This window comes from Patella vulgata, chromosome 2 (genome assembly GCF_932274485.2).
Source record: "Patella vulgata chromosome 2, xgPatVulg1.2, whole genome shotgun sequence".
NCBI classification, from domain to species: Eukaryota; Metazoa; Mollusca; class Gastropoda; family Patellidae; genus Patella; species Patella vulgata.
In genome coordinates, this window is record NC_065880.2 from 87213348 (window position 1) to 87227782 (window position 14435).

The following is a 14435-nucleotide window of genomic DNA, read 5'->3' on the forward strand; positions in this document are numbered from 1 at the left end:
ATCTAAATATATTGTATAATATACACAAATTAACTATAAAATATAAAACTACAAGTGTTATAAAGCCTATTTACAATAGAAATTGCATAATAATTATTATAAGATATATAAATAGTTTTTAAAGCAAAAATATATCAGTTTAAATATAAAACTGGTTACAAAATGTACAAAAATCTATCAGGCAGTCAATAAAGTATTTTAGCACTAAAACTGGGTAAAATGTACAGTAACAAAACAAACAATTTGAAACTAAAACGAGAGTTAAAATTTACATTAACAAAAGAGAAGAGTTAAAATTTACATTAACAAGAGAGAAGAGGTAAAATGTACATTAACAAAAGAGAAGAGTTAACATTTACATTAACACACAAGAAAAGGTAAAATTTGCATTAACAAAAGAGAATAGTTAAAATGCACATTAACAAAAGAGAAGAGTTAAAATGCACATTAACAAAAGAGAAGAGTTATTAAAGATACATAAATAGCACTGGCAGTGACAAAGTATAAATGCGAGATGAAATAGAAACTAAAGAATCACATTAGGTGAACAGAGAAATTTTATAACACAGTATTAACCGGATGAATAAAACCATGTTGGATAGAAAGAAGAAATCAACCATTACCAGAGTAAAGAAGAGTAGAAGAATAATATACAAGTTGATTAAATATAAAAATAGTTATAAATATGTGAACAATAATAATATCAGAATTAATTACAGAAAAAAAACCCTACAACATTTATTGAATATAAACTACATGTACTAGTCAATGATGATGTCGATAATATGGATGATGTTTATAATGTGGATGATGTGGTGATTGATAATTTGGATGTTGTGGTGATGTTGATAATGTGGATGATGTGGTGAATGAATGTGGGTGGTGATGGTGATGGGAGGAATGAATGTGGATGCCCGGATATTGGTGGTGATATGGTGATGATTGGATGTGGATGATGTGGTGATTATGATCATGTGTTGAATAAAAGAATGTCAGATGATGAATATTGATGATGTGCATAATAATGGTTAAACCATATGATGATGATGATAACATATGACTGATGATACCATATGACTGTGATGATGAAACCATTTGATTGATGATACAATACGATGATGATGATGATACACTATGACGATGATGATACCATATTATGACTATGATGATGAGAAAATATACTTAGAATAAGCATAATAAATAATGAGTGATTTTCTATATACAATAAATATACAATATCATATAACCTGGGACAGATAAATTGTAAGTCAGTAAAAATAACTTTGGCAGTTTTCTTAAAATAACCTTGTTTCAAAACGATCTTGCGTAGTTTATTGAAAATTGATGACTCGGTTTGTATAAATTTAGAACTCTATATAGAATTTTATAAATTCCTGTCAAATATAGAGGCTGCCATTTTGCTGTCCTTTTGTATGAATGAAATACACATCCATTGCTGCCATTTATAAAATGCTAATTATCTGCTGGTCATTTTTATAATTGTACAAGATTTTATGGTAACCATACAATGGAAATTTACAATAACCAAATAATTGATTTAGTTCATTCTTAAATAAACAATCACTAAAAATGAAATGCAATAAATCATTCTCGGTATCACCACCGGTATCGTTCCGTTCTACTCCACTAACGTCTGGGTCCATCAAATTATCTCCCCTTAACACTTCTGATATTTTTATTGACCAATCAAGTGGTCGAACAGAAGGAAGTAACTCACATTTTATTACAATTAACTTTATTCTGGTGAACGTAAACAATGACGCTAAGACTGGTATGTAAACTGTGTTTTGATTCGTTCGTAGAATCAAGTATGAACAAGGGCGGATAATTTGAATTCATGAAAACCCTGTTAGACCGGAGGATCAGTGCGCGGGGATGTCCATCAAATGGGCATAAAATTTTGTGTAGAATATGATGCCGAGTGGTAATCAGTCCGCCGTTGGCACGTTTTCGAGATTTCAGGTCAAAGGTGAAATGAGGTCATTTGCATTAAGCCACCAGACTATGTGGATGGATCCAGATGTTAGTGGAGTAGAACTGAATGATACCAGTGAGATTACCGAAAATGGCCATAAAGTTGCTGCCCTCTTTCAATATATCTACTAACAAACAGTTCATTCAATTTAATTCTTAAACGAAAAAAAATAAACGAAATAAAAGAATTAAACAACAAACACCACCTCCCATTGGTCAACGTTTGATCGACAAATAGGACAGGATTGTCCAACAAAACGTGGAGCACATTTAGTACAACAACAGACGTGTCGACATGGACGAAATAAAACAACTTTTTCTTCTGTTAAACAAACTCGACAAATTCTTTCACTGGTCAACTCTTCTGATGGTGCTGGGACGACATCTATATTATTACCATTTGATACTGAAAATACATTAATTAACAGAAATCAAAATATTTGTTACTGAAAATACATAAAATGTGGGGGTAAAAAATAAAATTTGATACTGAAATTACAGGACGCAAAATGGAAATTGTTCCTATTGATTAAATTTGTTCCTTTTGATTGAAATTGTTCCTTCTGATTTGTGGAGGATGGAGGGTCTGACAAGGACAGCTGTCTAGTCATTCGGATGGGATGGAAAACCGAAGTCCCATGTATATATTGGCGTGCACATAAAAGATCCCTTGGCAGTTGGAATTCGATATAAGAGTAGGCCGTAGCGCCGCTGCCCGGGCAAAATTTCCCTCATAGCACACTGTATGACATATGCCCGTCTTCATTAGCCCAGTTTAGGAGCAGAACAGTAGGACAGTAAACCCCATATGGGTCAATTTTATTTCATTAATTCGCTTATATGTAGGGGTCTTTCTTTAGCAGTGGACTTGGAGAAAACCCACGATGCTGGACAGATGATCCTACTCCTTGTCACATAAAAGCAGGGAATCGAAACCACACCACTTGACTCAATGACAGACTTTATGATGCAATGCACATGCGCTAACCATTCGGTCACCCAACCCCCAAATATAAAATTAAAAACAAAAAAATAAATCATGGAAGGTTCGGTGTTTTTACCTTGAGTTTGTAATCTAGAATATTCAGCAGCTAAACTTGAAATCTCCTGTTTATATTTCTCAATGTCTCTCTCTATTTCTTCTTTCTGTCTCTCTATTTCTTCATTATGTCTCTCTATCTCAGTCTGATAGTCTGTTAACATCATAACAGTTTCATTCCTCTCTCTCATCAAGTTATTCTCTCTTTCTATCTGCTCATTCCTCTGTGTTTGTATTAATTCACTCAGTCTATTTATATGGTTATCTCGTAACTTCAGTTCTTCCTCTAGTATCTGATGTTCGTGTTGTCGTAGTTCATCTTTATGGTTCAGTTCTTGATCTTTATGGTTCAGTTCTTGATCTTTATGGTTCAGTTCTTGTTTTGTATGGTTCAGTTGTTGATCTTTATGGTTCAGTTCTTGCTGAAAATGTTGTTTTGTATGGTTCAGTTGTTGATCTTTATTATTAATCTCCTGTGTATATTGCTGGTTAACCAAGGCTAATCTCTCACGATAATGTCTGTCATTTCTATTGATCACATGATCTAACCTGTCAATCACCTGGAAGTTCTTCTCCAACATGTCGTCTTTCTGTTTTAATTCTCCATTAGCCAACATGGCAGCTTTTAACATGGGAACATCAGGATATTTACCACCTGTAGATAGAGACACAAATATATAAAAAACATGGTTACTGATTTGATTCAACTCAGTTTTACAATGGAATGAGGTTTACTAGAGACACAAATATATAAAAATCCGGAGGAAATTTGATTCAAACGTTTACTATCTTGATGTCCTTTGTGAGACTAACATGGTTATAATTGCATACAGTTAGGAATGAGAATTTGGAATGAGCAGCAGTTTTTATCAAAGAGAGAGACAGAGAGAAATGGAGTTTACCATCCACTAGACACAAACTAGGTCATTTTGGGATTAACAATTTTACTTCAATAATTCGCCTACGCATAGGGGTCTTTAGCAGTGCGAGGAATCCGGAGGACCTGGAGAAAACCTACGAGATTGGACAGGCGATTGTTTTTATTAGAAAACATCTAGATGTATGAATATTGATGAAGGTTGTGTAGTTAGATGCATTATGTAAGATTTAGATAAAGAGCTGGCTGTTCTTGCTATACTAGTTCAAAAACAGATAATGCAAAATGGAATATGTTGAATAATTCAGTCAAATTACTTCATTCTGAGCAGAGTTATGGCCGTTTGAAGAATAGTGTAGTCTCAAATAATATTGCTAAAATACAAAGTCTCGAATATTCATTTTTTAACTATATTATTAACGGACAATCATGTTTAAATCTGTTGAAAATCAAAAGCATTCAATGAACTAGCGAGTTGATTATGGGCTTGGCATGTGAATAATGTTCAATCAATAATTTAAATAACATTTGAGGCCAAACAATTTAGCTCTTACATAAAGCATCTTTAACTGGTGAATAAATGAAATAATCTGTTATATTTGATAAAGTGGAAATTTGATGATCCTTAATCCAGGTCATATTTAAATTTACATAGATTTTAAGAGGACATTTCAGACCTTTGTGAATATTTGATTCAAACCGTTGTTTTTCTAGTGGATATTTGTTTGTTATTGTGTGTGATGCTCTCCTCCTGTATTTAATATCTTACCTGAATGATTCTCATTTAAACACAGGATTATTTATTCCTAAATTATTGTCATGATGAGATTTACATGTAATTATTGTCACAAGGAGATTTAAGTTAGTATTACATGTAATGATTGTTGCAAGAGGAAAATTAAAGTGAGTATTACATGTAACTGTTATCATGAGTGGAAGATTAAAGTGAGTATTACATGTAATTATGGTCACAAGTGGAAGATTAAAGTGACTTTCACATGTAAGTATTGTCATGAGAGGAAAATTAAAGTGAGTATTACGTGTAATTATTATCATGAATGGAAGATTAAAGTGAGTATTACATGTACATGTCATTATTGTCACAAGTGGAAGATTAAAGTGAGTTTTACATGTAATTACGGTCGTGAGTGGAAGATTGAAGTGACTATTACATGTAATTATTGTCACCAGAGCAAGATTAAAGTGAGTATTACATGTATTTTTGTCATAAGTTGTAGATTAAAGTGAATATTACATGTACATGTAATTATTGTCACTAGTGGAAGATTAAAGTGAGTATTACATGTAATTTTTGTCATGAGCGGAAGAATAAAGTGAGTATTACATGTAATTATTGTCACTAGTGGAGGATTAAAGTGAGTTTTACATGTAAGTATTGTCATGAGAGGGAAGATTAAAGTGAGTATTACATGATATTATTGTACTAGTGGAAGATTAAAGTGAGTATTACATGTAATTATTATCATGAGTGGAAGATTAAAGTGGGTATTACATGTAATTATGGTCGTGAGTGGAAGATTAAAGTGACTATTACATGTAATTATTGTCACCAGAGCAAGATTAAAGAGAGTATTACATGTAATTATTGTCGTGAGTGGAAGATTAAAGTGACTATTATACGCAATTATTGTTTTGGGAGGATAATTACGACTTATTGTGATGAGAGGAAGATTAAAGTGAGTATTACATGTAATTATTGTCGTGAGTGGAAGATTAAAGTGACTATTACATGTAATTATTGTTTTGGGAGGATAATTACGACTAATTGTCATGAGAGGAAGATTAAAGGGGGTATTACATGTAATTATTGTCATGAGAGGAAGATTAAAGTGAGTATTACATGTAATTATTGTCACTAGTGGAAGATTAAAGTGAGTAGTACATGTAATTATTGTCACTAGTGGAAGATTAAAGTGAGTAGTACATGTAATTATTGTCACTAGTGGAAGATTAAAGTGAGTAGTACATGTAATTATTGTTTTGGGAGGATAATTACGACTTATTCTGATGAGAGGAAGATTGAAATGAATATTACATGTAATTATTGTTTCGGGAGAGGAAGATTAAAGTGAGTATTAAAGACTCACGAGTTCGTTTAAAGAATTGACGAATAACGTTGAATATTTGTTGTGTTGTGTACCCACATGATGAATAAGCTGTCAGTAAGGTCATATCCATGGTAACAGGATAAGGGTCAGGTACGTTTAATTCACCAATACGTTGAACTGGAGCTGAAATATACAACAGATAAATATAATTAACCTTAAAGTAAAAGTAGATAATGGTTGTGACCTGTGATGTATTCACTTGAAACTGTGTAGATAACTCCTGTTACTACTTCTAGTTAGAGATGTTAGTAGTATCGCAGACCATCTGATACCACTTCTAGTGAGAGATGTCAGTAGTATGATAACAACTTTTAATTATGTATGTTTATGGCAGTCTATGCTGTTTTAAGAGTTTTGACGAATAGTGGACTAGCGATATTGTTTGGGGAATGGAGGTGTGATGGATAGTTGACTGGCAGCCATCCTTGGAATAATCTCTGATCGCTTACAACATCACCATTGGTCTACAGGTAGAAAGCTTGGGTTATATAAATCTCCAGTCTAGTGAGATGACTGGTAACACTAGTCTAATGATATGTGTATAAATATTAATGACTGGATATACAAGTCTATTAATCAGAGTATAATTACTACATGTATAATAATTACCTGTAACTTTAGGATCCAACTCAACCAATTTCTACAAAATAAAACAAAACATTATAAATACACACTGATAAATATGTTTTATAACAAACCAACTGCTTATTATATCTGTGGTGGCTCAGTGAGTAGGGCTCTGACTCACTTGTCTGGGAGTTACAGGTTCGATCCCAGTGTTGGCAGAGAAAGATCCTTGTCAGTGGTGCAGGACAGTATCTAGTTGTTTGTCTGGGACGGAAAACTCACGCCTGGTGTACATATTGGCGTGCTTGTAAAAGAACCTTAACAGTTGGAATTCAAAATCAGAGTGGGTTATTATAGCAAACTGCATTGTGTAAGCCCTTCTTCTTTAGCCTAGAAAAGTAGGACATCAAACCCCATTTCATTTCTGTTGTGTTTATAAAGTGAGTGGAATTGATGTGTCAAGGGGAGTAACTCCATATTATGTGTCAATATCTGAATGGATTGGCACATGTTTGTTCACAGAAATCTTAACTAAATTATTATGCCTACATGTTCTTTATTATCATAAAATACTAAATTGAAAGTCGAAACATTTCTAACTGGTAAAACATCTTGTTTTTATGTCTTAATGCTAATACATAGGGGAGGTAACTCTATTCTAGACAATCAATGTTAATATTTGTTTACACTCAATTCAATCAACACATACATGTACATGTAGCACCATTATATCTATAATTAATTTAATACCTTGTAAAATATCTTGTTTTTGTGTCTTTTGAAATTTTTAAAGTTAACACATGACAATCTGATTAAAATACAGATCTATATTTCGTTTTTTTATACTTTCGATGGCCTACACACTACATGAAGATCTGACCGGTTGTAGTGGAAGGATGCGTCAGAGGTCATACAAGCAGCTTTTGTCCTTATGACATCAGACATTTCATTAGCCAATCAGCATTGATGTTTCTAGTGGGTTACCCACAGTTCCGTACACCTCACGCCAAAAATTCACAGTAACAGGCCGTTTCATTGGCTAATCCCTCACATAATCCAGAAAATGAGTCATATAACCACTTTCCAAGATCCTAGTGTAGTAAAGTAAAACGAAAGTTTAACTATAAAAAACGAAACGAAATATGACCTGTGTTTTAATCAGATTGAACACATACATGTAAGGGAGCTAACTCCATTCATTTGCGTTATGTTTCCCCTCATAATACCATTATAATTAATCTAATACCTTGATATTTTTCATTCTGTTTATAAAACTTTGTCCATGTTGATGTTGTATAAACTCACAGCTAGGTGAAACCAGGGCATGTTGTTGTAGAGGATCAGCTTCACGTTCCCACTCTCTGATAGCAACACCACAACAAAAACATACAACTTTTGTTCCAGCCCCTGAAATGTGTTTTTGAAACATTTGTTTACAGTGGATAAATAAATAGACAGACCTCTCCTATCATTCAGAGACTAATATACCATTTTTTTATTATATGCAAGAATTTTATCCAGACAGATCTGCTTTGAACTGCACATTCTATGATTTTCATCTTTGAAACAGTATGGTAAATACACTGCCTAAATAGGGCGACATGACCAGTTTTATTGTAAAAAATAAAGTATAATTAATTACCGCACGTTCATATTTTCCTTGGTTACAAGAAATAACCCTATAAACGAGAGAGAGAGAGAGAGAAATGGGGTTTAACGTCCACTCAACACAAACTAGGTCATTTCGGGACTAACATATGGTTTAATTTTATTTCAATAATTCGCTTGCGCGCAGGGGTCTTTAGCAGTGGGAGGAAACCGGAGGACCCGGAGAAAACCCACGAGGTTGGACAGGCGACCCTACTCCTTGTCACGTACAACCGGGGATTCGAAACCACGCCAGTCGACTCAATGACAGACTTTATGATACAGCGCACGCACGCTAACCATTCAGCCATCCAACCCCCCCCCCTATAAACGAGTACCACATGCTCAATTATTCAAGTACACAACTCTGATGAATGTTTACTACCATAATTGATACTGGATAATCATACGTTCTTATAAAATATGATGAGATCAATGCAGGGCCTTGAAATGTGATATTTATGATAAGTCATTTAGTCAAGCAGAGATCCTCTGTTTGAGAATAAAAATGTGAATTAATCATTGAAAATTTGACAATGTCCGAAAATGCAAATAACATTCACAGAGACAAAAAAAAAAAAGACTTTTGTATTGTAATTGTACTAAACGGCGAAAAAAAGAAAAAGTATGGTAATTACACTTTACCTGTATAAAAAAATCCTGCATTTGCTAAATCCTCACTGGTCACATGATAATATTTTGGCCAGTATTTAAAACTGGTTAATCTTTTTTCATAGGCTTTATATTGTGGTTGCAAAACTGGATAACTTGTGCTACACGATGATGGCTGGACGTTATTGTGGTTGATTAATTTCTCTCGAACTTGTTTCTCCAAATCTCTGGACACATCTCCTACATCAATACCACTGACCATCGGACAACAATAACGACCAGCTGGTGAAATTCTCTGATGGATACCTTTAACAGAGGAGGTTTCGGCAAAGGCAGCACATTCTCCACAATAAACACACATTACTTGATCTCTACCATGAGCCATGAAACCATTTTTAGCCCATTCTACAGATCGTGGATTAATAGGATCAGAGAATGTTAGCAGACGAAACGATTCAAAGCAAATAAAATGAACATCTCCTACTATGGGGCGGATAATTTTACCAGAATATTCGTCTACGTGATCTCGTGAAACTGATTGTCGCGTTCTTCTGGTGGTTGTTGGTGGCGTTTCATCACCTCTGATCAAACCAATATAACGATTTATAAGATAATCAAGTTGACCTATATCTGATGAAATGTTTGGTCCTTCACGAAATTCGTCTGCTACAGCTTGGTTATCTGTTGTTTCTGTGGCTGAAGGCTGTTGACTTTCTGTACATCTGATATAATTATTTCTCCGGCAATCTGAAGGGAACAAAGCTCGTCTAATTCCTGTAAAAGGGTGCTGATCTTCTATCTGGGTCAGTGTCGTGTTTTCGTTGGTCCTGTCAGTCTGGGTGAGGTATGGACATTCTGGATTCAAGATTCGGTGAACTGCCACGGGTGATTCTTTCTCCCAGTTTCCATATTCGACTTTACAACAAAAACATCGAATACTTCCTTCAGTCTGATCAAAATAAAACCCTGCTCGAGCTAATTTAGAAAGAGAAGTTCGGTTGCTAACAGAAATATTCTCCACGCGTGTTGACCTGTCACTGTCACTAACCAATTCTCTATTCGGCAGCTTATCAAACGATGCAAGGCGGCCTAAAATATTAGACAACGGAAAATAAGAACCTTCCATTTCCAAATCTTTAATAAAATCCAACAAATTCTTTAGTGAAAATGTCAAAAACACAGAATAATTTCAAAAAATATTTCCAAAATACTAGCATGTACAACCCGCCATTTTGGATATTGTGGAACTCTTCAACGTTAAAGATAGGAAAGTAAACAAGCACCTGCTTGTTGTCTAGGTCATCCAGTTGCATTTTCAACAATAAAATCTGTTATAACATTTTCGTCTGGTTAAGAGAGAGCAACGTCCAACAGGGGAAAACCGGTGCTGGAATTGATCTAAAAATAGAATACTGAATCTGAATCTGTACGTCGCAGGGCCTGTTACAGCATGTACGCGACGGGAGAGTGAGTGCGTTATGTTCTTGATAGAGCTAATTTAAAGCTCTATTTTGATGTTCACCGGCACTTTGTACGATCTGAGACTGAGAATTTTGATTGGAATTCGATTCGGCCACCTTAATTAGGCTATATTAGACCACTTTGAAATTGCTTTGTTCACGGGCTGAAATAGCAGTCAAATATTCCAAAATTTTCTTGGCGGGGGGGGGGGGGTATATGGGGGTTGGGGGGGGGGGGGGCATACAAGGTAAGCTCCGCTTCTTCGCCTCTCGAGGAAGACCGGCGCCGCTGTCTGTAAACCTGAAATATTTTCGGGCATTTCGGGTTCTGCCCCCCTAACTGTCATCGAGCTAGAAGGTTTCAATGTCTATGGGTGCAGCCTTCGCGTCTTTGCCTGATGTCTATGTGTGCAGCCTTCGCGGCTTTGTCCTGATTTTGTTTTTGTGTAGTGTAGTGCGGTCCGAGCCTGCACTTACATGTACTATATAGAAACAAATGGTCTATATGCCTTGTCCGAATACTCAAATTAATCAGTCGTTGGCAATTCATCGTCCAAATCAGGAAAAATTTAACCCTATGTCGAGTCAAATCTCCGACAAATAGTCGAATCCCCGGTGGTACGTGACATGGAGTAGAGTTGCCTGTCCAACCTCGTGGGGTTTCTCCGGGCCCTCCGGTTTGCCCCCACTGCTAAAGAACCTACGCCCAAGCGAATTCTGGAAATACAATTAAACCATGTTAGTCCCAAAATGACCTAGTTTGTGTCGAGTGGACGTTACCCCCTCTCTCTCTCTCTCTCTCTCTCCCCCCGACAAATAGTTCTTGCCAATATGAATTAATTATGTATTAATAACTGTATATATATTATTTAAATAAAACAATAGGTAAATATGTTTAAAAAATCACAATAAAAACAAATAATATCTCAATATGCAAAGAAGAGTATTTGGAAATTGTGGCGTGTGGCGAAGAATGCGCCATAGCCAGTGGCGGACTGGGTCTAAAAATATTGGTTGCCAGGAGACAAAGTCGTGTGCTCTGCACTAAATGACCTCAAAATTATATTTTGAAGAACTTCTGCATGCTATTTTTGATAAACATATATAGTTCGGATAAAATGATGTAGATTAAGATCTCCAGCACATTTGTATGAAAACCAATCATCCATTTCTCAATAATAATGTAGCAAAACAGCGCCCTTTCTTCCTCGTCCCACTCATCGCCCAATTCTATATGCAAGGTATTATATGTGACTAAATTTAAACATTTTGTAATGTTATAACAATAAACCGAAGCCACAACTGAACAGCCATTACAATCTCTATCAAGACCATGTTAAGGATCCAATTCTGAGGTTGAAAGTTTACAATGTATTTAAAAACACATGCTCTTTACAGCCGATTCCTAACTCCAGTATTAAGTCAATGTATTAAACAAATTCAGACAAATATAGGATTCCTTCTGTCCCATTACAATATATCATAGACAATTACCGCGGTGGCTCACAATCTGATTAAAACACAGATCCTATTTCGTTTCATTTTTTATAGTTCAAAATTTCGCTTTACTTGTCTTTACTACACTAGGATCAAGAAGAGTTGTTATATTACTGGCGTTTTGGTTGAAGTGAGGGATAGGCCAATGAAACGGTCTGTTACGGCGACTTCTTGGCGTGCCATGCACGGAACTGTGAGTAAACCACCAGAAACGTCAACGCCGGTTGATTAATCAATGTCTGACGTCATGGGGTCAAAAACCGCTCGTACGACCCCTGACACGACCTTTGAGTACAACTTGGCAGATTTTCCTGTATAGTGTAGGCCATCAAAAGTATAAAAAACAAAACGAAATATAGATCTGTATTTTAATCAGATTGGGTGGCTGAGTGAGTAGTAACCTGTATGTAGGTACCGTGTACGATCCCAGTGTTGACCGAGAAAGTTCGTCGGGATTTCCAGTATGGCTCCCCTTTGTCAGTGGTGTGGTACGGAAGATGGTGCAAGGTACAAAGTATAGTCGTTCGAGCGGGTCAAACAAAACCCGTGCACGTAAAAGAACCCTTGACAGATGGAATTCGAAATATGAGTAGACCGTAGCTCCGCTGACCGTGCAACATTTCCCTCATAGCACACTACATGGCGTATGCCCGTCTTCATTAGCCCTGTTGGTACAGAAAAGTAGGACGTTAAACTCCATTTCATTTCTCATAAACAAAAATAATCAAAGAAAACTCGTCATTTTGAATATTAACAAATATATAAATTAGTTTATTAACATATCATTGCACACTGAGAATTAAAATCTTAAAATGTACAATTATTTATGTATGTTTATATTACACAGAAAACATGACTCGTTGAGCCCCCAACCCCTCTCCCCCAATTCTTATGACACTACCCCCGCCCCTCTCCCCCAATCCTTCCGAAAACACTCACAAACGACAAACACATCAAAATGCAATCCGGGCCATTATCAGGGCTTTCCGGCAGTAAGTAGCGTTTTGTGTGAAGTGTGTTGTACCCTTCTTCTGACGGACAGTCGCTTCTTTCAGAAAGGGAGACCAGGAATTCGACCCGCCCCCACTCCCAGCAAAACCCAGCGCCCCATATTTAGGCTACGGAATATGTACAACATTATAGATCCATAAATAATATGTACAACGTTATACATGTACTTCCATATATTTAAGATTCGGAATATGTACAATGTTATACATCCATACATTTAAAGGTACTAAGTCTCTAACTCGATATCATCCAAAATCTTAAACATTTAAAACACGAATTATTTGTCAACATTGATGCTGTGATTTTACCGGAAAAAGGTGGGCTTCTGATTCTGATATCCAATATTTAAGACAAAATAAATATTTTACCATTGGTACACGAATCGTGTACCATAATGCGTTTCAGCCCCAGTTCTAGCAAGAGACTAGAGGAACGAGGTTAGACATATTGCACCAAACCAAACGGCGTATGTAGACTGGAATAACCAGACGCCAGGAATTTGCACTCGATTGAGACTGCTGGCTTATTTCACGGAAGATAACTGATTTGAAATTAGAGTAAAAACGGAAACGATTGAATGTAAATCAGTTTATATACATTCATATTGCAGTATTATATGAGTTTCGACCTACTTGTGTTAATTTCTAGGTCCCAAATATTTGCGATTTAGCTCCTTTAAGCTAAATAATATGTGCAACATTATACATATATATGTACTTCCATATATTTAAGCTACGGAATATGTACAGCGTTATACATCCATATATTTAAGCTAAATAATATGTACAACGTCAGTCGAAGGGTTAGCAAATTCAAATCTCAGATAGAATGCCCTGGTTCGCAGTCGAGACGACGACTAGGTAGAAACACCGCTATCAACATTTGTCTATGTTGAATCCCATTTTATTTCTTTACGGTTATTTTTTATGAAAAAATATTACATACAACCTTTATATATTGTTTGAAAAAATATAATTCTAAATATAAGAAACGAAACAGTTCTTGTTTTATAAATAATGAATTATTACAAAATAAAATTATAATGGGTGGGGATACTTCTGTCGAGAATTTAAGTAAAAAAAAATGGACACAGACTATGTATGCGTTCAATACACAATGGTGTCCTTAAAGAACAGTATTAGTGTCAGCCGTTATCACATGTGATAGAACTCGTTAAATACGTTTAAAATATAATTTTGACACAGTGATAGTAGCAATGATCTCTGCGTTAAAATTATATTTGGAACGTGTTTAACCCAGTTCTATCACATATGTGATAATGGCTAACACAAATATTGTCCTTTAACCGTATGCGTATGACAGTTCCCGATTCCATTCCACATTCGTATGCGTAGAAAATCAAACGAAACGAAATAGTGATTTATGCGAAACGAAATAGTGATTATAACTATGATTTGACGGTCCTGCTCATTAAATAGTGTTTGAACAGTATGACGTTAAATCCCATTTCATGTTATTAAATATTTATTTAAGCGAAACGAAATAGTGATCTAACTATGATTTGACTGCCCTTCTCATAACATAGTCATCAAAGCGTGACATAATAGCGATCTTAAACGAAAAGAAATGGTTGAATGACA

At 35.4% G+C, this 14435-nt stretch overlaps 1 protein-coding gene across 2 annotated transcripts; it reads right to left on the reverse strand.

The window, feature by feature from the left end:
• Nucleotides 1-444: 444 nt before the first annotated feature.
• On the reverse strand, nucleotides 445-10095 carry LOC126812092 (baculoviral IAP repeat-containing protein 3). 2 transcript variants are annotated; one of them, XM_050538303.1, is made up of 6 exons: nucleotides 8900-10095; nucleotides 7854-8014; nucleotides 6650-6680; nucleotides 6077-6163; nucleotides 3057-3689; nucleotides 445-2401 (listed from the first exon to the last, which is right to left on the reverse strand). In XM_050538303.1, the coding sequence occupies exons 1-6, from the start codon at nucleotides 9990-9992 to the stop codon at nucleotides 2184-2186; spliced, it is 2223 nt and encodes a 740-aa protein (XP_050394260.1). In that variant the 5' UTR covers nucleotides 9993-10095; the 3' UTR covers nucleotides 445-2183. The 2 variants fall into 2 exon arrangements, with proteins under 2 accessions (XP_050394260.1, XP_050394259.1); XM_050538302.1 differs by having other exon boundaries at nucleotides 6020-6163.
• Nucleotides 10096-14435: the final 4340 nt, after the last annotated feature.